The sequence below is a fragment of the Trachurus japonicus genome, chromosome 1 (assembly GCF_045865225.1).
Source record: "Trachurus japonicus isolate A0001 chromosome 1, Traja_1.0".
In the NCBI taxonomy this organism is placed as follows: domain Eukaryota; kingdom Metazoa; phylum Chordata; class Actinopteri; order Carangiformes; family Carangidae; genus Trachurus; species Trachurus japonicus.
In genome coordinates, this window is record NC_140907.1 from 37,176,315 (window position 1) to 37,201,036 (window position 24,722).

General features: G+C 44.8%; 1 protein-coding gene across 1 annotated transcript; it reads right to left on the minus strand.

Annotated features, from left to right (window-relative positions):
- On the minus strand, positions 1 to 19,581 carry aftpha (aftiphilin a). Its single transcript, XM_085786384.1, has 11 exons — positions 19,515 to 19,581; positions 13,488 to 14,075; positions 11,848 to 12,915; positions 8,671 to 8,819; positions 7,656 to 7,794; positions 6,983 to 7,039; positions 6,033 to 6,155; positions 5,083 to 5,146; positions 4,046 to 4,129; positions 2,959 to 3,082; positions 1 to 1,943 (listed from the first exon to the last, which is right to left on the minus strand). Exons 2-11 carry the CDS (start codon positions 14,037 to 14,039, stop codon positions 1,811 to 1,813), a joined length of 2,493 nt encoding a protein of 830 aa, XP_085642510.1. The 5' UTR covers positions 14,040 to 14,075; positions 19,515 to 19,581; the 3' UTR covers positions 1 to 1,810.
- Between the last annotated feature and the right edge of the window lie 5,141 nt (positions 19,582 to 24,722).

A 24,722-nucleotide genomic window follows, 5' to 3' on the forward strand; every position in this document is an offset into this window, starting at 1 on the left:
TTTCTCTTAAATTATTTTAATTTCTTGTGTCACTAAAAGTAAAATTTACACACGTAGTCTGAAAAGAACCCGGACATGCACGAAAACCTTTTGACAGGCTCTTCAAGTGATTCAGTTTTTTTCCATAGGAATTTTCCCGTACATTTTACAGCCCATAGTTTTAACTGTACACAGTCTAAAGCCACAGTGAACTATGATTACATCCATTTCATCTTTACAATGTGCAAAATCCTCCTGGGACGAAAAGGGGGAGGGGGAGGGGGCGGGGCCATGGGGGGGCGGGGCTTACGGCTACCAGTAGCAACGAGCAGAACTAAAAATAAAAAATAAAAAATAAAAAACCAAAAAAAAAACCCAAAACAAACATGAGAGAAAACACACCGACGCTCCGTTGGTCCCTTGGTTCCCTTCAGGTGTGAGTCACACGTCGCCATGACAACGACGTCTCAGTGGTTTTGAACCTAAATGTCCGTTTTACCCCCGAACGCAACACGACACGACAGACAGACAGAGGGAGAGAGAGAGAAGCCCCTTCACAATAAGAGTCCCCCCCCTCTGGAAAGGTAAGTGTGAACTTATTATTATGACAACTGTGTTAATAATAACCGTCCATTCATCATGACTCATAACACAGCAACAAGTTCATTAATAACCGAGATATAAACGTTTAATCAGGATCGTATAATAATAATCGATTATTAAATTAATCGTCTAATCAGTTTGTGTAATGTGTTTTTTAAAGAAAAAAAAAGTGCAAATTCTCTGATTTCAGTTACTAAAATGTGAATATTTCTGGTTTCTTTGTTCCTTTATGACAATAAACTGAGTCTCTCTTTGGTTTGTGGACAAAACAAGACATCTGGTGGTTTGAGAAACACTGATCGAAATATATATATTTTTTTTAAAACATTTTTTAAAACATTTTATTGACCAAACAACTTCTTAGGGGACTCTTATTGTGAAGTGATAACACATGTTTTTATCGACACAGGGTTAAACTGAAGGGAGAGTGGGGAAGTGGGGGAGTTGTTAATGTTAAAAACTTAATTAAATGACATAAACAGGAAGTGGGCGTGGCCACAGGATTAAAACAACCAGGTGAGTGGAGGTAAAAAAAAACAAAACGACAACGACGAGGGGACGAAACATTCAGCTGGATTTTGCAGGCAGTGTGGTTTCAAGTCCATAAATATATAGAGAGAGATTTTATATATATGTATATAAATGTATTAATTTATACTGGTCATATATATATATATAATATTATATAATATATATATGCTCCACTTCAGTTTGATTCAAAGAGCTTCGGCCAGTGTTTTTTCCTTCACAGACATGAACACACTCCCACCACAGACAGGAAGTCATCCGGAATCTAAAAAACAAAAAACGGGAAAAGAAACGTAGAATCCCTGAATATGTACAACAACGCTTCTTCTTTTTCTTCCTCTTCCTCTTCTCCTCATCCGACCCTTCCCATCTCTTCCTCCAGAGGTTAATGCTGTTCCACGTGCAGGTCGTCGTCGGGCCGACCAACCGCTCAGCCGCCGTTCCCCTGATGATAATAAATGCTTCGCTTTTATTTTGAAAAACGTTAAAGAAAGTTAAAAAAAAAAACGACAGGAAACAGGAAGAGGAGGAGCTAAGCTGCAGCGAGAAAAACAAAACAAAAACAGAACAAAACAAAACAAAAGATGGTGGATAATAAAAACGGGCCGAGCCAGTAGTGGGCGTGGCCAGTGACGTGACATCGTGGTGGTGGTTGTGGGCGGGGCCAGAGAAGAGGAAAAGAAAAGGGGGCGGGGCTTCATCAGTCCGACGAGCTGAGCGGCGTCAGTGTGGCGGGAAACATCAGCACCTTGGCCGTCATGAAGGACAGGTCGGGCAGCGCCGCGATCACCTTGGCCGCCTCCTCGCTCAGGTTCTCGTCCTTCCGCGGCTTCCTGTCGGTCACGGGGAGGAGGAGTGATGTCACACACCCGACAACCAATCAGCAACCACGCCTCAGCCTCCCTGACCTACGACTAGGACTCTATAAAATCTGTTTTATTCTTTACCAAATTTAGTTTTTTTTAACCTTTTACTCTTATTTTACAACCAAAAAGAGTTTGTTTTTAATGTTAAAGACTAAAATGTTCACAAATTAAATAGAAATTACTTTACATTTACTGAAACAAACAACACTTTTCCTCCAGACCTTAAAAGGGATAGTTCACCCAAAATTCAAATTTCACTCATTATCTCCTCCCCCTCAAGCCTAATGTGGACTAAGGGCTGGGAGAAGTTTCAGAGTCCTCCGTGGCTTCTCTGAGTTACAGGGGGTCTCGGCGTAGCAGTGCATGTCCATATATAACGGTTGTGAACGGAGCTCACTTTTCTTCGTCCAAAAAGACACCAAAAAACATCCATGCTGCTCGTCTGTAATGTCCGTCTTGTATTGAAGCCCCGACATGAGAAATTGTCCTGAAAAAAATTAAATAAGTCTATATTTTAAGCTTGTTTGTAGCGGAAGCTCCCAGTGTTGCTCTGCCAGAATCTCGTGCGATTTGTGGAGCCGTGAACTGGGTGTCAGTGCAAATCGCGCGAGATTCTGGCAGAGCAACACTGGGAGCTTCCGCTACAAACAAGCTTAAAATATAGACTTATTTAATTTTTTTCGGGACAATTTCTCATTTCGGGGCTTCAATACAAGACGGACATTACATACGAGCAGCATGGAGGTATTTGGATGTTTTTTGGTGTGTCTTTTTGTTACGAAGACAGTTGGTATCCATTTGCAACCGTCATATGGACATGCACTGCTACGCCGAGACCCCCTGTAACTCAGAGAAGCCACGGAGGACTCTGAAACTTCTCCCAGCCCTTAGTCCACATGAGGGGGAGTAGATTAATGAGTGCAATTTGAATTTTGGGTGAACTATCCCTTTAATTGGCCACATCCCAGGAAGGCCGTCTGACCTGGTGGAGGTGCTGGTCTTCTCCATGGTCGACATGAGGCGGGCGAAGGCGTCGGCCACTCGGCTGCCGCCGCCGCCTGGGTCCAGTTTCGCCGTCGTCAGCTCGTAGAGTTCAGGGTCGACACCTGGACACACACGCACACACTGTTAGTCCTGATTAGACTTGTAGTCAAGACCGCCTAACCCGAGACCAAGACAGAACAAGTCAAGACCAAGACTAGTTCAGCTCAAGACCGAGACCGAGACCAAAAAAAATAAATAAAAGAAGAAAAAAATCTAGTTACACCATATTTTGCTACAGGGTTCAGCTGCTTAGTTTAAATATGAGATTGTATTATTTCAACTACAGGCACAACAATACAATACATACAAAATGTATTGGTGGGGTGGCGGGTCTCTGACTGTAGCGGGGACTGAGACTGACTGCCGCTGAGTGCTTTGGCACGTTGAGGACAGCGGTGATAACACGTCTGAGTCTCCAAACCACAACCGTCTGTAACAACACCAGCAAAACGTAGCTAGATTTGTCGCTAGTCGCTTTTAACAAAATAAAGTCGCCAAGAAGGGTTTGGAAAGTCGCCACGGTTGCAACACTGCTTCTGGCCGCCCGTTCGGTCCGGTCATGTCCGGTGGACGGAGCATAAGCTGCAGTCTGCTGCTGTCTGCTCCCGGGCTGGAGAGGTTGGAGGAGTTTGTTGTGGTCACTGATCACGCGATCGCATGGCCAACACTAACGCATCTGTGTCTCAAAATGCATATGATTGATAGCACTTGAAGTCGGCGTATAAATATTGATTAAAAAAAAACAAAAAAACAGCGTGCCTGCTTGAATATTAAATCCCTTCGAGACCGCACCGCCAGTCCGAGACATTGCGAGACCGAGAGCCCCGAGGCCGTGACAAGACCAAGACCACAAAAAAGTCCAAGACCGGTCTCGAGAACTACAAGTCTGGTCCTGATTAATCAAACACCTGGAGGAACGACGACATCAACCACACGATCACAGGAGAGCGGCGGGCGGAGGTTAAGAGGAAGAGGAGTAAGAGGAGGAGGAGGAGTTAGGAGTTAAGAGGAGCTAGAGGAGCTACCTGGGATGGATGTGGAGCTGCTGGAGCCTGAATCCTCCACAGGACCAAAGAAGTCGAGGTTTAAAAGAGACGAGCCTCCACTCGCTGCAGAGCCAGAGGGCGGCCGAGGTTAACACACACACACACACACACAGAAAAGAGAGGGAGAATCAAAAGAGAGTGAGAAAAGGGAGACAAAGAGAGAGGGGGAGGGAGAAGGTGAGATGGAGAAAAGAGAGAGAGATCGAGAGAGAGACATGCAGCAGTGTTACTGATCAGAACGTTAGAGACCAACACACAGATTCACTACAAGGCTTTTATTTTGAAAAGTCTGGGCTTGAGTTTTAATTTGAAAACTCTTAAAGGATAATTACCGTTTTTTTTTTTACAATCTGGACCTGGACATCATCCAGGTCAGAGGTCAGTAGGTCAACCTACAGACCCCGGATGTTGATAACAGCTAACCCCGGACTCAGAGGGGAATAGCACTAGCCTATCAGAACTAAACATTGGTGAAATGAAGGAGTTTCTCTGCAGATAATGTGTTATTTAGAGGCTGCATTCTGCTGCCCTGTAGACTCCATTATACGGATATACGCGGCTCTCGGCTGGAGCTCATTTCATCACAACCACTTGTAATGACACCAAAGTTATCTGGGGGAGGAAATGATCGTATTTTATGCTAGAAATAAGGTCCAGATTATAAAAAACCGGTAATTATCCTTTAAGGGGCGTTCACACCGAACGCAACAGACGTGAATACAATCGCTTGAGACGCTTGTATCACGCAGCCTGATCCTTTTGGACTATTGGTCCATGATTTTACATTGATTTAGAGTTGCCGCTCAATTCGCATCTATCGCATTTGGTGTGAACGCCCCTTTAACACATTTGTTACTACTATACACACACACACACACGCTGCTTTATTCTGATTGGCTGTGAGTCAGTGGGTGTGGCCAAAGAAATCAGGAGAGAAACTCTATGAAGGTTAGAAGAGGAGGAGGACGAGGAGGAGGAGGAGGGGGGCGGAGGGGTAAAGGGGGGGGGTAACTTACCGTCCAGGGGGTTGGTGAGGCCGCTGCTGCTCCAGTCAAACTGCACCGGGGGCAGCGCCTCCTGCTGGAGGAGGAGAGAGGAGGAGGAGCAGCGTTCACATACACGTTTCAATGTCAGCAAGAAACATACGAAGAAAACTATGTAAAAACAATTCATCAACTTAAAGGGATAGTTCAATATTTAGTCAGATTGGCCAATTGCCATAATCCCTATAGTCATAGCAGTAGGTTTGTTACCTTTAATTGTCGGTGCAAGCTGTTTTTAGAACGGTGGAGCAGAGCCGTGAGCTGCTCAGAGCTACGCTACGGAGGCTCATTATGGGATTTCTTGGTTTCCCTCATCAAACTCATCAAATACACAATCCAACAACTCCACAACGCTCTGGTGGACAAGTTGTGAGCTGCACATTCACCACGCTATGAGATAATAACACAACGTTACCACACAGAGTTGTTTTAGAGGGAAATACAGAGACTGTTGATGAAAAACTGTCCCTGAAGGCAACGCGCATCAGCGGTTTTGCATGAATTTCCCTCTAAAACAACTCTGTGTGGTAACGTTGTGTTATTATCTCATAGCGTGGTGAATGTGCAGGTCACAACTTGTCCACCAGAGCGTTGTGGAGTTGTTGGATTGTGTATTTGATGAGTTTGATGAGGGAAACCAAGAAATCCCATGAGCCTCTGTAGCATAGCTCTGAGCAGCTCACGGCTCTGCTCCGCCGTTCTAAAAACATCTTGCACCGACAATTAAAGGTAACAAACCTACTGCTATGACTATAGGGATTATGGCAATGGGCCAATTTGACAAAATGTTGAACTATCCCTTTAAGTTTCTTTAGAAGACAGACACAACACTGAAGTTTCCAAGACTTTTCCAGGTTTTTTCAAAACATACGAACCCTGGAGGAGGTCAGTGTGTGTCTGTCTCTGTGTGTGTGTGTACGGACCTGGACGGGGTCGGGGGGGCAGGAGGTTTTCTCCGGGGCAGGTGGGGGGGCCTGGGCGATGGAGGCGATCATCTCCGCTGCAGAGACCGGCTTCACTGGCTCTTTGGTCGGTTCCAGCATCCCCTACACACACACACACACACACACACACACACACACACACAGACACACAGACACACACACAGACAAACACAGGTGAGATGAAGAGACTCAGGTGTTTACTAGGGCTGGGACGATACGCTTTTCTCCCGATTCGATTCTTCTACGATTTTTTTGGATGGCGATTCGATTTAAATTGCGATTCTACGATATTGCTGATTTTCTCGATTTTTAGTCTTTAGCATTTTTAACATTTATCTGCACACAAATACTGTAGGAGCCTAGAAATTAACATACTCCATTATAAAGTGAACTTAAACCCTTTTCAAAACCTGTACTCTCTGTATGTAAAAAAGGCAAACAAATGCACATTGTACAATATTAAAAAATAATCGGTTTTTGAAAAAGAAAATCGATTTAAAAATCGTCAAAAAATATATCAGGATATTTATGTGAATCGATTTTTTCTCCCACCCCTAGTGTTTAGTTTACACACTGAATCCTTTCAAAATATTTTTTTTTTTCCTTTTTCATTATGTAAACTGGGTTTTTTATTTTTTATTATTAATTCAGTATCTTTCATTTTTCTATGTTAACTTGTCTTTCTTTTTTCCTTGTTTTTCTTTCTTTTCTGTTTTTTATGTTGTGAGTTTCTGTGTTGTCTTCCTACTCTGAAAACCACCACTGCTTCTACTTCTCCTGCACAATGTTTAATTTGACTATGTTCATTGTTTATACAGGTTTTATAATGTGCAAATAAAAAAACTAAACTAAACTAAACTAAAACTGTGTGTGTGTGTGTGTGTGTGTGTTGGGGGTGGGGTGTTTGGGTGGTTGCCATGGAGACTGACCAGGCTGGCGGCGTACATAGGCACGATGACCGGCTGCTTCTTCTGACCCGTGAACAGCTGCAGAGAGAGAGAGAGGAAACATCTGTCAGCAGCAAAACATCACAGGTTAAACACACACTCCTCCTCTCCTCCTCCTCCACTCCTACTCCTCCTCTACTACTCTCCTCTACTACTCTCCTCTTCCTCTACTCCTCCTCCTCTACTCCTCCTCCTCTACTACTCTCCTCATCCTTCTCTTCCTCTCCTCTACTACTCCCCTGCTCTTCCTCCTCCTTCTCTTCTCCCCCACTTCTACTACTCTACTCCTCCTCTCCCATTTCTTCTCTACTCCTCCACTCCTCCTCCTCCTCCTCCTCCTCCTCTACTACTCTCCTCCTCCTTCTCTACTCTTCCACTTCTACCACTCTACTCCTCCTACTTCTCTACTCCTCCTCTTCTACTACTCTCCTCATCCTCTCTTCCTTTCCTACTCTTCCTCCTCCTTCTCTTCTCCCCCACTTCTACTACTCTACTCCTCTTCTACTACTCTCCTCATTCTTCTCTACTCCTCCTCCTCTTCTCCTACTCTCCTCCTCCTCTTCTCCTACTCTCCTCATCCTCTCTTCCTCTCCCCCTCTCTCCCCCTCTCTCCCCTCTCTCCCCTCCTCCCCCTCTCCTCCCCCGGTGAACTCACGATGTTCCTGGTGTCGATGCCGAGGCAGCAGAGCAGAGCCTTGTTGCAGTGGGAGCCGCCCCACTGGTAGCGGAGGCCCAGCGCCTCGTGGATGTCCTGAAGCTGCGTCCACACGCTGCCGCCGCCGCACACCACCGCCCTGAACGACCAATCAGACCACAGCAGTCAGGTAGGGAAGAGGTACAACAGGTAGTTCCGACCGGTCCCAACCGAGCAATTTGATTGGACAAGAGACGTTCCATGAGTGCTGATATACAGTATAACAGCACTGGGACTTTTCACAGTCATCATCACTCCGCTGTTCAGCTGGACAGGAGCTAAGTCAGAGCCAGGCTCCCCATACAGGAGCTGCTCCATCTCTCTGCTGCTACTACAGTTAGAAACGGACCTGAACTGGACCTGACCTGGTCCGTCTAATTGGAGATAAATCTCTACTAAACCCGGCTGGAAAAAAATCGCCGCGGGGACAACTACGTTTTGACGGCGATGTGTTTTGATATTAGCGTTAGCTGTTGTTAGCCACGTAGCTCAGCTACTTAGCTTCAACTGTGTTTATACTGATTACATAGCAGATAAACAAATGTAATACGGTATCGATAACGTCTCTGTGTCTTCATGCTGGTCCTGTTGCTCCGGTGCTGATCAGACACGGGCTCAGAACCAGAACCAGCACTGGAAGCAGCTCGGTGGAAAAGCTTGTAGCTAGTAGCAAGCTAGTATGAAATGTTTATGTGTTGCCTGGCAACAGCCTTGTCTCCCTTCCAGTTGCGGAACTATTTCTGTTGGCGGAGCCAAATAAATGATTAAATAAACAAACAAATCATAATATCTTGTAGTTTATTACTGTTCTAAAATGCGCTCGTAGCACTGTTGTATAAAAGCAATATCACACTCGAGGTCGTGCTGTTGTACTGTATATCAGCACAATGGGATTATCTACGACCGAATCACAGCCGTGCTGATATACAGTACAACAGCACTCCCTCTCCTGTGATATTGCTTAAATGCCGCTCACCTGGTGCTCGGTGGCCCCTCCCCCTCCTGTCCTCTGTGTGGCTCCAGAAGGATCTGCAGCGACACCACCTGCTCCTCCACCGGGGCGGCGGCGGCGGCCGGGGGGAAGCTGCTGTGGAACAACTTCTCCAGTCGACTGGACAGAGACACCTGGGATACCTGTGGAGAGGAGGAGGAGGAGGACAGCGGTCCGTCAGTGAAGCTCCGCCCCCTTGAGAAGATGTTGCACTATTTCCACCAGCTGCAGCATATATTTGTTATTTATTGTTAAAGCAGAGCTGCAGTAAAATGTTTGACTTTTAATTTATTTATTGGTGACTTGTATGTTAATGTTGATGACTGGCAGTGAGTTCTTATCAATAAAACTGCACTTCCACATTCTTTTGTATTATGATGTTTTTATTTTTCTGAAAAATGCTTGGTTTTCACTGAACCCGTAGTCGTATCGTATCGATATCAAGATATCTGGCATGAATATCAAGATATGACATTTTGTCCATATCGTTCAGTCCTAGTTAGGATCCTTCAGACGATATTTAGATCCATTCAGAGCAGCGTATAGACCGAATCTCCTTGTTGTTTACATTCTACTTCCGGGTAGAAAACCAGCACGTAATTTGAATGAGATCAATAGTAACGAACGAGAGTTTAGCTAGGCTATATATCATATTTTTCACGCCCTATCACCGTTTAGACAAATCTGAAATGATTGAAGAAACATTACTATTTCTGTGTGTGTGTTTTGTGTTGCTATGTGTTGTATTTATTCAGTTTGGGGGAATCACAGTGTCTAGAAAGCATCAGTGGCTGCAGCTGACAGGGACAGCTAACGGTAGCTAAGCTAACGGCGGTAGCTAAGCTAACAGCAGGACGTCAGCTGTTAAAACCCTCCCGTTGTCGGACACGACATGAAACTACTACAGTTAGCTCAGTCATGTTGGAACTCAGATATCCGCTGGAGAAAATATTTTTTCATGGAGCGTTTGAGTCACTGAGTTATTAAAGTTAAACAGGTAGCTAACCGTTAGCCCAGCTAATCTATGATAACCATGACTAATTACAAAAATGTGCTCACGTAAATAGTAATGTTTGTCCAGTCATTGGTTTTATAGACTTTACAAACATCAGATTAGTCTAAACGGTGATATAGTGACATGAAAAAGTAGATATATATAGCGAAACTCTCGTCCGTCACTATTGTTCGAATGCTGGTTTTCTACCCGGAAGTAGTTGTAAACAACAAGGCGATTCGTCCTATATACCGACGTCAAAATTCGATTGCGCTGGTCGTTGGGGAGCTGAACCGTGTCATAGCTAATCTGGTGACGCTTTGGAAGCTTTTGGTATGAAGGCACAGTAAGAGGCAACAACTTTATTAGAAAATAAAGAACTCTCTCTGCACTCCACGGCCTGGTTACTGAGACCCACCAGAGCCCCGACCGGACGCTCCACGGCGATCCACCCTGTTTTTACGTATGGATAAACGCTGCTCTGAATGGATCTAACCTAATGACATCACAGACGAGGAAACCACCGTGTTTTATGACAGAAATAAGGTCGAGGTTGTAAAAAAACCCAGCACTTCTCCTTTAACCTACAGGGAACCAATATAATAGGATGGTTTCATCCTGAGCTGAAGGATGATGTCACAGCTCTGAGGTCACAGCCGGTTCCACTGGTTCAGTCACATACCTGAGGGCCGCACCTGTCTCTGTGTGTGTGTGTGTGTGTGTGTGTGTGTCTGTGTCTGTGTGTGTGTGTGTGTGTCTGTCTCTGTGCGTGTGTGTTCAGAGGAAGTTGGTTTCAGCCGTGTAGAAACAGGAAGTAGAAGTGATTTCAGTCAGAGCTCACTTCCTCCTTCTGGCGTTACCACGGCAGCACACAGACTGTCACAGGTGTGTCACTCACTCACCTGTCTGTGACATCACGACCAATAAATGATCGATACAGCTGTGACCCAACTCTCTAGTCCCTTATTATTAGTTTAATAAGGGACAATGTGCCATTACATTAATCATTTGCAGGAACAAATGAAAAGATGGTTGCACCAGATTTAATTTCCATCTAATTTCCATCTGTAGTCCCTACACATAACATAAGAATGATAAAATACACACAATTACACAGACCACAAGCTACTATACGAAGGTGAGGCATAAAAAGACACAATTAGACAATAGACAACACATTAGACAATCCCGAAACATGTATGAGGTGGGCAAAGTGCAAAGCGCTCAAGCAGCATGATTATTCATAGTAATGATAATAATAAATAAATATGGTAATAGTGAAAATAAAACATAAGAGTTGCAACAGTGGCAGACTTAATACCAACTAGGGATGGGCATTTCAAATAATTTTCTAACCGAGTATCCTAACCTTGTCGTACCCGGGTAACCGAATAGCTACTGTAATAAAAAATAAAATGAGGTCATGTCTGACGGACAGAGCGCAGCCGGTGCATAAATGCGCTCTGTCCGTCAGACAGTCGCATCACTGACACACAGCGTCGTCAGACAAAATATCAGCAGGATAATAAGAGTAGAGATGGAGTTTAAGATGCACATATGGGGCAGATGTGCATCTTTATGCCGGGGAATAAATGCGCTGCATGCGCTCTGAGCGCAGAGCATTTATGCCGCGGCTGCCTCGGAGGAGAAAAGTTTTTTTTTTTTCTTTTCTTTTCTTTTTTATTTATTAGTCCACACTACATGTTGGTGCCTTCGGTCCTCTCGGCCTCGCATCGTTTCAGGAAATAACTGGGAAGGTTACAGAGTGTTTGTAAACTGAAAGCAGATTTTCTAACAGACTTGATGACACCTGTCGTGGTGCTTACGCCGAGGGAACCACCACAGATTATTGTAAAAGGTTTGAAAGTCCGAGGCTCGATCCAAAAACGCTTTTACACAGCAGAAAATCACGTTAGTTGATCTGAAACTGTTTAACACTACAAAAAGCCGAACCACGACATGATGATGTAGTTTGATCCGACACTAGACTGTTGCTCTAACGTGCCGTTTTTTTAATCCTCGGTTAACCGGATAATACATTCATAACCGGATAGCAGATTGCCTCCTCGGGTACCCGGGTACTCGGGTACCCGTGCACATCCCTAGTAGCAGACGTAATACCAACGACACAGGTGATGATGTCACTTCCTGTCTGACCAGGTTCTTACCGTCTGTCTGTCCGTCCTCGTCGTCTCCTCCTCCCTCGCTGCCGGTTCCTCCTCCTGCTGCTGCTGCTGCTCCTCCTCCTCCCCCTCCCTCCCCCCTCTGCTCTCCCCCGGGCCGCCGGCGCCGCCGCTCGGCTCCGTGCTGAAAGCCGCCCAGGACTCCTCCCCCTCCCCCTGCCCCTCCCCCGCCGCCGGCTGCTCTCCGAAGGCGCTCCACCCGGCGTCCTCCTGCTCCGTCCCGTCGGCTCCGCCCGCCGCCGCCGAGCTGAAGTTACCGAAGCTGTCGCTGACGGGGAAGTCTGCAAACGCCTCATCCCCCCCGCCGCCAACGCCGCCGCCCCCGCCCCCGTCACCGTGGCGTTTGGGGGAGTTAAAGTCTCCAAAGTCGTCGTCCTCGTCGTCGTCCTTGTCCTCGACGGGAGCGGCCGAGTCCTGCGCCCCGTTCCGCTGCGGCGGCTCAAAGTCGGCGAAGCTCTGAGCGCCGAACGAGCCGACGTCTCCAAAGTCCCCGAAGTCCTCGTCGTCCTCGTCAGCGAGCTGGCTGTGGTCGGCGGGCGTCGCCGTGTCGCCCTGCAGCGGCGGAGACGGCGCCGAGCCCGTGGTGCTCACATCGCCGCCGTCGACGGAGCAGAACTCCTCCAGAGCGTCGGTGGACAGCGGCCGGCCCAGAGACGTCTCCGTCTCCGTCTCGTCTGACTGTCCGGCCTCGCTGTCCGCCGCGCCGCCGTCGGGCGACAGGTCCTGCTCGTCGTGCTCGCCGCAGCCCGGCGCGGGGTCTTTGGATTCGTCTCCGGCGGCTCCGTCGCCTCTGTCCGCCAGCGGCGGCGGCGGCGGGGGGACGGGCTCGTTAGTGCAAACCGTCTCTGCGTCCTGAGCAGAGGCGGCGGCCTCGTCCCTTTGTTGAGCGTCCCGGTCCTCAGCCGCCGCCGCCACCGCCACGGAGACGGATCCAGTTCTGTTTGTGTCTCTGACCTCGTCGTCCGAGGTCGTTCCCTCCGCCGCCGCCGCGCAGCACTGGTCCAGGTCGGTGGCGTCCTGGGGACAGTCCTGGTCCGGGTCCTGGTCCTGGTCCTGGTCCTGGTCCTGGTCCGGGTCCGGGTCCGGGTCCTGGTCGCGGTCCCGGTCCGCCGGCGAGCTGACCGGACCGTCGGCTAGGGGTGGGAGATAAAATTGATTCACATAAATATCGCATTTTTTTTTTTAAATATTGTGCAATGTGCATTTGTTAGCCTTTTTTACATACAGAGAGTACAGGTTTTGAAAAGGGTTTAAGTTCACTTTATAATGGAGTATGTTAAGAGCTATGTTGTCCGGGGCTTAATGCCCCTGGTAGGGTCTCCCAAGGCAAACAGGTCCTAGGTGATGGGTCAGACTAAGAGCGGTTCCAAAACCCCTCATGATCCCTGCTCCGACTGCTGCCCCCGCGACCCGACTCCGGATAAGCGGATGAAAATGGATGGATGGATGGATGGATATGTTAATTTTTAGGCTCCTACAGTATTTGTGTGCAGATAAATGTTAAAAATGCAGACTAAAAATCGAGAGAATCGGCAATATCGAATTTAAATCAAGCAATTTAAATCGAATCGCCATCCAAAAAATCGTAGAAGAATCGAATCGGGAGAAAAGCATATCGTCCAAGCCCTACCGTCGGCGCTGGAAAAGGCAGCAAAGTCGGCGAAGTCGTCCTGGGGGCTGCAGGCGTCCCCCGTGTCCTCGCCGGACGCCGTTCCTTTGATGTGCGAGTGGACAGAATTCTGAGAGGAGGGGCTTCCCTGAACATCGAAGGTCGCAAACCCGTTCGTCAGCACCTCCGCGCCGCCGCCGTTGCAGTCGGCCAGCTCGCTGCCGCCCGCCGGGACGCCGCCGGACACCGACAGCGCCGCCTTTTTGACCTCAGTCCTGTCGGAGGGGGCGGGGCCAGACGGCGCCACGACGACGCCGTTGGCCTTGGGCAGCTCGCGGCCGAATCCCGTCGGCGCTCGGTTGTTGTTGAGGATCTCCGGCGGCGACGTGGCCGTCAGCGCCTGGTTCTGGTTGAACGTGGTCGGGGTGTCGAACTCCGTGAAGCTGACGCTGCCCGCCACGGCCGAGAAGGTGCCGAAGTCTCCGAACTCGTCGTCCTCCTCCTCGGCGCCGGCGTCCTCGAGCGGCGGCGGGGAGGACGAGTACAGACGGATGACATCAGGCTCCATGACTCTGGGCTGGTGAGAGGGTGAGAGGCTCCGAGGCTCCTCCTACAGCTGAGACAGAGAGACAGAGAGACAGACAGAGAGAGATAGAGGACAGAGACAGAGGACAGGGTCAGAGCCTCTACAGCTGTTCCATAACTATAGGACGAATCTCCTTGTTGTTTACAACTACTTCCGGGTAGAAAACCAGCATGAGAACAATAGTGACGGACGAGAGTTTCGCTATATATCTAATTTTTCATGTTACTATATCGCCGTTTAGACTAATCTGATGTTTGTAAAGTCTATAAAACCAATGATTGGACAAACATTACCAGGGTTTCCCCCAGAAAACTTGTTAAGCCCGGTGGTAGGGTGGCACCGGCGGACCACCGGCGGCCCATCCGCAGCCCATCGCCGAGCCACCGGTGCCCAAGCGTATTTTTCTGTGACAGGGGCCTGACCCTGACCATTGACTGATGGCAGGGCCCTGTAGGGAACAGATTCATTAATGCAGCAGTAGCATTTATAAGGTGTGATTCCATAAGGCCTTAGGATCCATGTTAAAAGTTGACTGGAAATTTGAAAATATTATCATAAACATCTGTTATTATAAGACATTTATGTAACATATTAAACACCAGCTATAGCAGAGTCTTACAGAAAGGCACTCTTGAAATGCTGTTCAATAACCACAAAAATAAATAAATAATTATAATTATAATTATAAAATAATATTTAAATAAATAGCATCAACTGTTTGCATTAAAAACTAAAAAGGAACAACTGCCTGGTGTCTCCTTTAGCTTTATTTCTCAGATTTTATTTTTTTTTATTCTCCGAGATTCTTTACATCTGGAGCATAGACTGTAAAAGATTTGGAGTCACGTAATGACGTACCACGCTTTTCCAGTCAGTCGTCATGGAAACGTGACACTCGCGGATTTACTGTTTGGACCAGAGAAAACAAACGTGTGTGATCGCGAACTTTACGAGCTGAAAAATGAAACAATGGATCATTTTCACATCAGGTCAAAGCCCCGCGGCTCACAGGAGTCCGGAGCTCTGACGCTGCAGGGGACGACGTGCTAACAGCTAACAGCTACCAGCTAACAGCTGCAGCAGCTGACTGAGCCTCTTGGAGCCGTGGCTCGGCTCACGTTAACGTGGACTCGGTGCGTTCCTCTCGGTCAGCTGGTGAAGCAGCGGTCTGATCATAGATGCGGTCTGATGAGCATGATGTCCGTGACCCGTTATGCGCGACGAAGTTGTGACGTTGTCAGGTGATGAAAAAGACACCTGATCACGTGTTTATTGAGTATAAAAACTGATTTTAAAAAATTAATAAACGATGCTTAGCCTGGCGGGGGGGCAAGTAAGGCCTGGCGGCCCGCCAGGCTTATAATACACTGGGGGAAACCCTGCATTACTATTTATGTGTGCACATTTATGGAATTAGTCATGGTTAGCAGAGATTAGCTGGGCTAACGGTTAGCTACCTGTTTAACTTTAATAACTCAGTGACTCAATAAATGGTCCATGAAAAAATATTTTCATGTCGTGTCCCACAACGGGAGGGTTTTAACAGCTGACGTCCTGGTGTTAGCTTAGCTACTACTGTTAGCTTTGCTACCGCCGTTAGCTTAGCTACTGCCGTTAGCTTAGCTACCGCTGAGCCACTGATGTTTTCTAGACACCGTGATTCCTCCAAACTGAATAAATACAACACATAGCAACACAAAACACACACACACAGAAATAGTAATGTTTCTTCAATCATTTCAGATTTGTCTAAACGGTGATAGGGCGTGAAAAATATGATATATAGCTAAACTCTCGTTCGTTATTATTGTTCTCATTCAAATTACGTGCTGGTTTTCTACCCAGAAGTAGAATGTAAACAACAAGGAGATTCGGTCTATAGAGGTCAGTGTTACAATAGCAACAATTACTATTGCTCCTATTGATATCCTGTCTATTTTAGTCGCTTTTTTAAAAAAAAATTAGGTTCGAACGAATATAAAATGTAATTTGTTCTGATAAATTCAAACCTTAGTGTATTTCCTCTTCCTCCCAAATTTAGATTTGTAACTCGTCCTACAACTAGAAGACTCATCGTGCGTTCCAGGCAACACGTAACTCGTGTTTTTCTGACCCATTTCCGATTCTTTCAGTGCATTACTGTAATCAATACAAAATACGTTTTAAAAAAATACGAATAACGTAGGATAAAAGGTATCAGGTATCAGGTAACAGCTTCTGTTATCTCATCCACCGTTTCGCTCAAATGAGCAGAAGCAGCACAAATTCTAGGGCTGTCCCGATTATCATATTTAGATAAACAAATATTCGCGGACATAAAATCGATCAAAATCGAAGCTTCGACGGCCACAGGGGTGCGCGATCACAACGTTGGACGGGGGAGAACCGGTGTCAAAAAGGAAAAAAGGAAAAAGGTTTTGGGGTCAGCCCTAACAAACTCCATACAGTTTGCCATGTTTGTTTGTTTACATCTTGCTCCCAGAATTCCTTGTGCTCAGACAGTTTGGCGTAACTCGCATGGACCGCTACAAAGTCGTACGTTACGAATCAAAACGTGCGGCTCCATTGGGACGGCGTGATATTACTTTTTGACATGATGCGATTTTTTGCGATGAAAGTCAACATCTACTACTCCGGCGTACTTTCACCTGGAGGCTCCATTTAAACTGTAAAATGTAGACACAAGTCTTGTCTATTGGTGTGTTAATCCACATGTTGATGGGTATTATAGTTTCTGATCAATCACTGTTCAATCACCATGATCATTTTTGGAGAAATATTGAGATTATAATGGGTGTGTATTGCGCGGAATGTTCGTGCTAGAGTGGGTGACATCATCGGCTAGAGTGGGAGAAGTTGTCTGAAACTTTTCTCTTTCCACGCTGCTCACAGCCACAAATTACACTCTACACACATGATTTTTTCCACAGTTGTAGACAAACTTGTCCACTCTCTAACAATGTGCTCAACAAAGCAGAGAGACTCACAGAATTTAAACTGTGAGCCTCTCAGTGCGATTACAGCTCCTCCATATCACTGCTTCTAGAAAGATGATGATGTGTCAGTCTGATTAGCTCTGTCTAGACCTGAAGATCGTGGGTTTGATTCCCACATGGCCCTCTCAAAATTTCTGCAAGGAATTAGTAACAAATTACATTTTTAGCCTTTTATCTGTTTGTATTTATTGTTGTGGTATGTTGTGAGAGCAGGTGACCACATTTGCCTCTGGATTAATAAAGTACATATCTATAGGCTATCCTCCATTCATAAGATGTTGACACAGTGACACACACACACACAGTCGTTATCGTTATCGTTACGACCTCGTCCCGTTTCCTTCCTGAACCTGAACGTGACCTTCACCCGATCGTTACGTTACAGAAACAAAACAACCAACTGTTTCCAACTGAAACAAACTGAGGCTGGTCTGTCTCCTAAAACCTGTTCAACAGGACCGGGGAGGGGGCGTGGCCTCACCGATACGGTCTGTTAGCGTTCTCCACAGGTGTTTACGCTCCTTCAGAATAAACGTCTGTATTAAAGCTCATTCGAAATAAAGGTAAATGTTTGTATTAAAGCTCCTTCAAAATAAAGGTAAATGTTTGTATTAAAGCTCCTTCAAATTAAAGGTTGATGTTCATATTACAGCTCCTTCAAATTAAAGGTAAATGTTTGTATTAAAGCTCCTTCAAATTAAAGGTTGATGTTCATATTAAAGCTCCTTCAAAATAAAGGTAAATGTTCATATTAAAGCTCCTTCCAAATAAAGGTAAATGTTCGTATTAAAGCTCCTTCAAAATAAAGGTTGATGTTCGTATTAAAGCTCCTTCAAATTAAAGGTAAATGTTCGTATTAAAGCTCCTTCAAATTAAAGGTAAATGTTCGTATTAAAGCTCCTTCAAAATAAAGGTTGACGTACGTATTAAAGCTCCTTCGAATTAAGGGTAGATGTTTCAAACATCTACCTTTATTTTGAAGGAGCTTTTATACAAACATCTACCTTTATTTTGAAGAAGGAGCTTTAACACAAACAGTTTGTATTAAAGCTCCTTCAAATTAAAAGGTAGATGTTCGTATTAAAGCTCCTTCTTCAAAATAAAGGTAGATAAATTAGCTAATTATGTCAAATGTTTCTCAAATTTTGTCTTTCTGGGGAGTGTGATTCGTGGGCTGGCTGGCCGACCATCTCCACGCCAACCACGACCATCACTGAGTCTTCATCAACACAAACCTTTAGCTTCTTGATGCCACACATGTTTGTTTGTTTCTTTGTACTAACTGTGTCACTGAGGGAGGACAAACAACTGTCCGCTGTAAATACACATGCAAATAGAGTAAACAGTGTGAGGAGGACGTCATTTAACAGCACAGGTGAGAGACTGTGACGTCAGAGAGGCGCTGCAGGTGGAGGTTTAGGCTACACCTGCTTCTGCTTCCCCCACACGGGAGGAGAGAGGGAGGAGGCTCAGACGTGGATTTGCTTTGTTGGCCTTATCTCTGAGAACACCTGAGAGCAGGAGGTTCACACCCAGGCCGAGCCGATCCAGACTCACACACACACAGACACAGAGAGAGTTTCATTTAACATTATACATCTAAATTGACCCTGTTAATCAGAGCATCTCCAAATGTAAAGATGTTAATGTGAACTGCACTGTCTCTTTTTCATGAATGCTGTTGTGTTGACTTGTTCTGGGTAGAAGTTGGACTGTATATGGAAAATGTTTTTGTTGGGTCTTTAAATTTTGTACAGGAAATACTACTACAGTCACAAACGTACAGTAAATGGTCCTTTAAAAAGACCAAGACTTCAGGAATTTAGGAAAATAGAAATCCTCCACTACATTCAAACACTACATGGCATGAAAGACGGAAAAGCTGTAAGTTACAAACATCAGACATTTACAAATCACTAAAAACCTCTGTGTGATTATTTGTAAAGATAAACCCTATTTTCTTATTCAACTGTGTAAATAAAAGTAAATGTGTGTTTATATTTTGTTTGTCTATTGCTTTTGGTTATGGTTTTGTTCTTTTGGTTTCTTTAGATGGCGTGTATATTATAAAAAATTAAAAAATTACTAACTAGCTTAGCCTAGCCTAGCTTGGTTAGCCTGTTGCTAAGAGCGACGTTGGCTCATAACTCGTCAGTTTGGGTGTGTTGAGCTGTTGAAACACACACACACACACACACACACATAGACAGACAGACACACACACACACACACTGTCACAGCCCAGGTATGAAGCGGCTTCACACACCTGCAGCTTCACACTCAGGTGGGAGTGAAGTCAACAGCTCGGCTAACTGCGCAGCTAGCAGTTAGCCGGTGCTAACACTGACAACAAGCGGCTTCAGCTTTAGCTTTAGCTTGTTAGCATTAGCTCCAGCGTCTCTCCGCCGCCCGCTCGCTCTGACAGCCGGTGGCTCCGTTACCGACAGAAACCCGGGTGAACTGACCGTGAGATGCCGTCCACCGACGCCCATGACTCGGGTAAACACGGCTGTGCTGTCCGCAGAGAGTCCGCCGGAGAGCCGGCTGGAAGTGGAGCCGGAGTGAAGGTTGACTCAGCCGGCTGCTGCTGCTGCTGCTGCTGCGGCTCTGCCTACGTCTCCCAGCATGCACCGCGGCGGCCCTGCCTCCGTCTCCCAGCATGCACCGCGGCAGAGGGCTGGTTCTTCCGGAGCACGGACCGACCCAAACAACTAAACAAAGCATCACATCCATAGATATTTATGAGAGATTTTTCAAAGAATAAAGAAGTAGAATAAAGCTTACACATTATATTTCCCATTTTTCTGTCATATATGTTCATTTATTTATTTTATTTTCCATGATTTTATGTTTTCTAACATTGCTTAAAATAACCTTATTTTATTTAGATTTATTTATTATTTATGTTTATTGATACATATTGGAGCACCTGTCTGATGTTTCATGTTTGATTGTATGCACAACCTTGTTCTCTGTACAATGTTTTCAAGAAAACGCATTGAAAAAAAAAACCCAAGCAAAAGAAAATCTGGTTTCCATAATTACTCTAAAAGAGAAGGAAAATGTTTTTGTTTTTTTTAAATAAATTAGTTTTTATTTCTGGCAAAATTTCATATTCATAAAACTAAATTTGCTAAGAAAACCACTTGCTTTGTTATTCTTCGAAAAGAAATGAGACTTTACTTTGAACTAATTACCAAATCAACAAATGAAAAGGCTATTAAAACTTTAGACATGTAGCCTACAACCTTTTTATTTTGTATAATGTACATTACCCCCTCCTCGCACATGTTTTTCTGTGTTCTCTTTGCATACCGTTCTCTGTAGCCTATACTATTTGTATCTCAACTCTTTATAAATATAACTAAAGCATTGTGATTGAAAAAAAAAAAAAATCTAATGGATAAAATAAAAACAGAGCATGAACCTGTCACCCTCAGTCTGGAGAGAAGTAATACCTTATATCACATTGAAGATTGACTCTGATTTTTCTTTATGAACACCATTATTTGCTGTATTTGAATATTTCCCCTGGCTGTTGTTCATTTGTTTGTATGTGCATTACTGTAATAACTGCCTTTGTACAGAAAATATTAGTGTTAATTAAGATTTATTGAGAGAGAGAGAAAAAAAAATGTCCATCCGATATTTTTTTTGTCTAACATTTATTTCTACAGCTCACCTCACTCAGGTGATACTTATACGATACTTAAAGCTGCTTCTGACCATCCTGACCATGAACAACGAGGACAACCTGTACAACAACCATGCAGTCTGCAGCCATGGTGATAGAAACACAGTGAATTTACTCTGCTGTGCATGAACACACTCAACAACCATCTGAATCTGTGTGTTTCATATTCAAACCAGCAGGTGTCGCTGTCTCACTACACATTGAAGTGTTTAGGGGCCTGTGGGTGAACAGACAGACTTTATCGCACTGTGGAAAAACACTGTCGTATGATGCAAAAACAACAAACATGATTAAAAGAGAAAAATGTTTTCACTTACTTAAGGATAAAAATTCACCCAATAGCCTATGTAACTGGGGAAATTTCATAAGATGACGTTTCTCAAATCAAGTTCCTCATTTACTTTAATTTTCTAATTCATTGAATTGAACATTACTTTGAGTCACAACTTAAAAAGGGGTTACGGGGTTTTCCCTGGGTTTTTGAGTTAGGATGGGATAGTTTAGATATTGCCCTGTCATCATGATTTAATTATAACGTATAACCACAAGCAGGAAGCACTGGCAGTAGCACTGACCCTTCATGGATGTGGTGACAACATCCATGTTGTTCTGCTTTTTCATGAGGAACTGTCAAAGTGTTTTTTCCTGTTTTTTTGTGGCTGTAGATGTGTGAAGGTTTCTCAGTCTCAGTCTCAGTCTGCAGGAGGATCGACCACCACCAGCTGCTGTTGTTTCTCTGACGGTTCACCACCGACCTGCTTCCGGTCCACGGCCGACCTCTCACCTGAGGCTGCACCTGAATCTCACATCACAGCTCCATGTGATCTGGTCCCTCGGGTCTACATGGTACCAGGTAACGAAGCTTTGGTGCTTGGACGTGTGGTGCTGTTTGTTTCTGCGGTGATGTGACATACCTGAATCACTGCTGGTGTAGTGTAAAATTTTAAGCAAGTAAGGGCTTCAATGTTAAAAATCATAACAAAAAAAGATGTGTGGATCATTTTATGCTGCTTTATATAATGGAAGTTTGTATTACATTTAGTATATCATTTTTTATATGAATTTTAATGAATGTTTTACCTCTCATTTGAACTTCTGTTACCTCAATGGACCTCTTACGTTAATGCACTTGTTTCCTCTCAGTGAACTTTAAAGGAGCATTATCGCAAATACAGCAGTAATAGCAATAAAAAAAACTGAAATATGCAATAAATAGGTCGAGGGGAGCCATAAATATATAGCCTACAAAATATAGTAGAATATATATTTTGTGTTTCATTGTCCGTTATATGATGAAGCCAGGCAGTTTTTGTTTCAGAAAATGCAAAATGTGAAACCGGAGTTGTTTTGGGTTGATGATGAGGTAAAGTTGGAATGGTTCTTCAGAAAAGAAGTCTTTACTATAGCTACTTTCATGAAAAGTGCCTGGTCAAAAAGAAGAGGTGAATTATTTATGTGAACTCCATGTGGTTTCTGTTTTTGTTTTTGTTTGGTTTTGTCTGTGCTCTGATTATTTTGTTTGGTGTCTGAATGTGATGATAATGTGTCTTGTAAGCCCTTATAGGCTGGGCGCCTTAATTGGTGCATGACACGTAAATAAATATAAATTCATTCATTCATAAATTCATATAGCCAACAGTGTAGTGTCTGTGGAACAAATGCTGAATTTATTTTTGTTATGAGACAAGCCGGCCCAGCCACTCCTGAATGGCATGCTATGTAGGATGTTTACTTCAGATACTCTGCACCACCGGCCCCATCTAGTGGCTGAACAAAAAAATGTAATTTGCGATAATGCTCCTTTAAAGCTGCACCAAAAACTCCTTACAATGCAAATTCTATCTCATGGTGATTCTTTCTGGTAATAGGTAACCAATCAGAAGTAGGTGGCTAGGGTAGGCAGTGGATCCATATATAGGGACTATAGTCTGCCCACTATTGAGATCAATCGGGCGGCAGTGGAGGAGGGGCAGTTTGGCGAACATTGGCAGCCACGCTTCCGCTAGTATGCCCCAGGGCAGCTTACTTCTTTGGGTATTGATAAAAAAGCGCTAAGTACATAAATGTAAACCATTATTTATTATTATCATATTGTCAGATAAGGCTTCTTGCCATAAACTGAGGTAGAGGAAAATACAAGACTCAGAAAGACCTACGATCACGAGTCGGAAAGATGCTTTATTATGCAAATGGTAGAGGTAAGGGTGAGGGTAACGCAATAAATATGCCAAATCAGCCCACTAATTGATTTGATTGATCGAGGATGAAAGAATGAAAAGGAGGCGGAGAGAATGATGACTTTGTCCAATGTCAAAAAGAGGATAAAAAGTATTGTAAAGAGGAATTAAATAAGTTGTGTCCTGTTGTGTGCTTGTTTTCATCCGTGCAGATGTGAAGCTCCACCACATCTGTAACAGTTACCCATACAGGACACTGACTGGCCCTCATTTATGAAACTTGCGTACACCAAAAAAATGGGTGTACACCAAATTCACCGCAAGGATCGGCATTTATTAATCTGAGCGTGAGCGTACGGTACGCACAAATCTCACGCCAGCTCTGACCAGGTGTACGCACATTTGGAACCAGCGTAGAACATGCAGGAAGGAGTGCTGCTGTGTCAGAATGATTATTAAACCATAGTCTAATAACGCAGCGATGTGGACCACATGTTGTTGTTGTTTATATTGATAAAAAGATAAAAAGTAGCCAAAAAAGAGAAACGCTACAACCAAGTCCGTGTTGAAAATTTAACTCGACTTTTATTTTGAGCAACTGAGATGAATTAAAAACCACGACGTGACAGATGGTCGTTAATCAGCTGTGTAAACAGAAACAGTCAATGACAGACAGACCTGTTATTGTAGATCACACACACAAACTTCCAACATCTCCTGCACCAGAGCATGACCGGACGGCTCCTCAGTCTCTCTCTGCCGGACACCGGAGGGGGGCGGGGCGGGGGGGGGGGCTCCGCTACCTGTCCAGGTCCAGCTGATCTCCGCGGCGGAGTGTTTTTTTTTTTTTCCCCAGTCACCGGGACCTGTCAGCGGGAGATCGGGCCGGTGTTTGACATCCCTCCATCAGCCGAACCATGCCAGCGGTGCTGATGGTCATAAAGTCGCGTTCGCAGTGTAATATGCCTATGTCTATATGATTTCTCCTCAGTCACTTGTGTTTAGTAAACTGCAGGAGCATTTCATGAGATCCCTGGGTTTCCTGACGTGGTCGGTGACACGTGCGTCTGCAGCCTCCATCCACCGGGATGACGCTTATCAATCACAAAATCTATCAATCTATCAATGTCCAGATATTTAATGTTGCCGCCCTCTCCCTGTTCAACGCGGTAATGTCAGTAAAGTCCCTCTTCTTGGCCGTCTTCCGTGTCTCCATGTCGTAAAAGGGGCAGGGCGACGCCTCTAAAGCAGGAATATATCGGGGCGTGACATTTAAATTACACTCGTTTTCAGCCGCCGGATTTATCAACACCACGCCGGTTCTACGCCGAAATCAGCAGCGTACACACTTTTAGTAAATCACACGTGACACTTGGCGTACACTGATATTTACACCAGAATCTACACCAGATCCTGCGCAAGTTTGATAAATGAGGGCCACTGAGAGTGTTGGTTGCTGATGTGAGCTGCTTGATTTGATTGATTTTTTAATTTTATTTAGGGACAACGTGTACACTAATAATTAAAAAAAATAGATGGGTGCACCAGATTTATCACAGAGCTAATTTCCATCTGTAGTCCATAGCCCCTGATGTTGGCAGCTTTACAGACTTACAGTGGTTTGACCCAGATTGAACCACTTCAGACTGAGACACGGATCTCCTCACTGTGATTAGCTCATGTTGCCATGTTGATATTTCACCTGTGTCTCAATTTAGGTTACCCAAATTAAAGGCAAATTCAGTTTACATTTTTAATCATTGCCTTCATACGTAAATACAAAGTAATCCATTAAAAA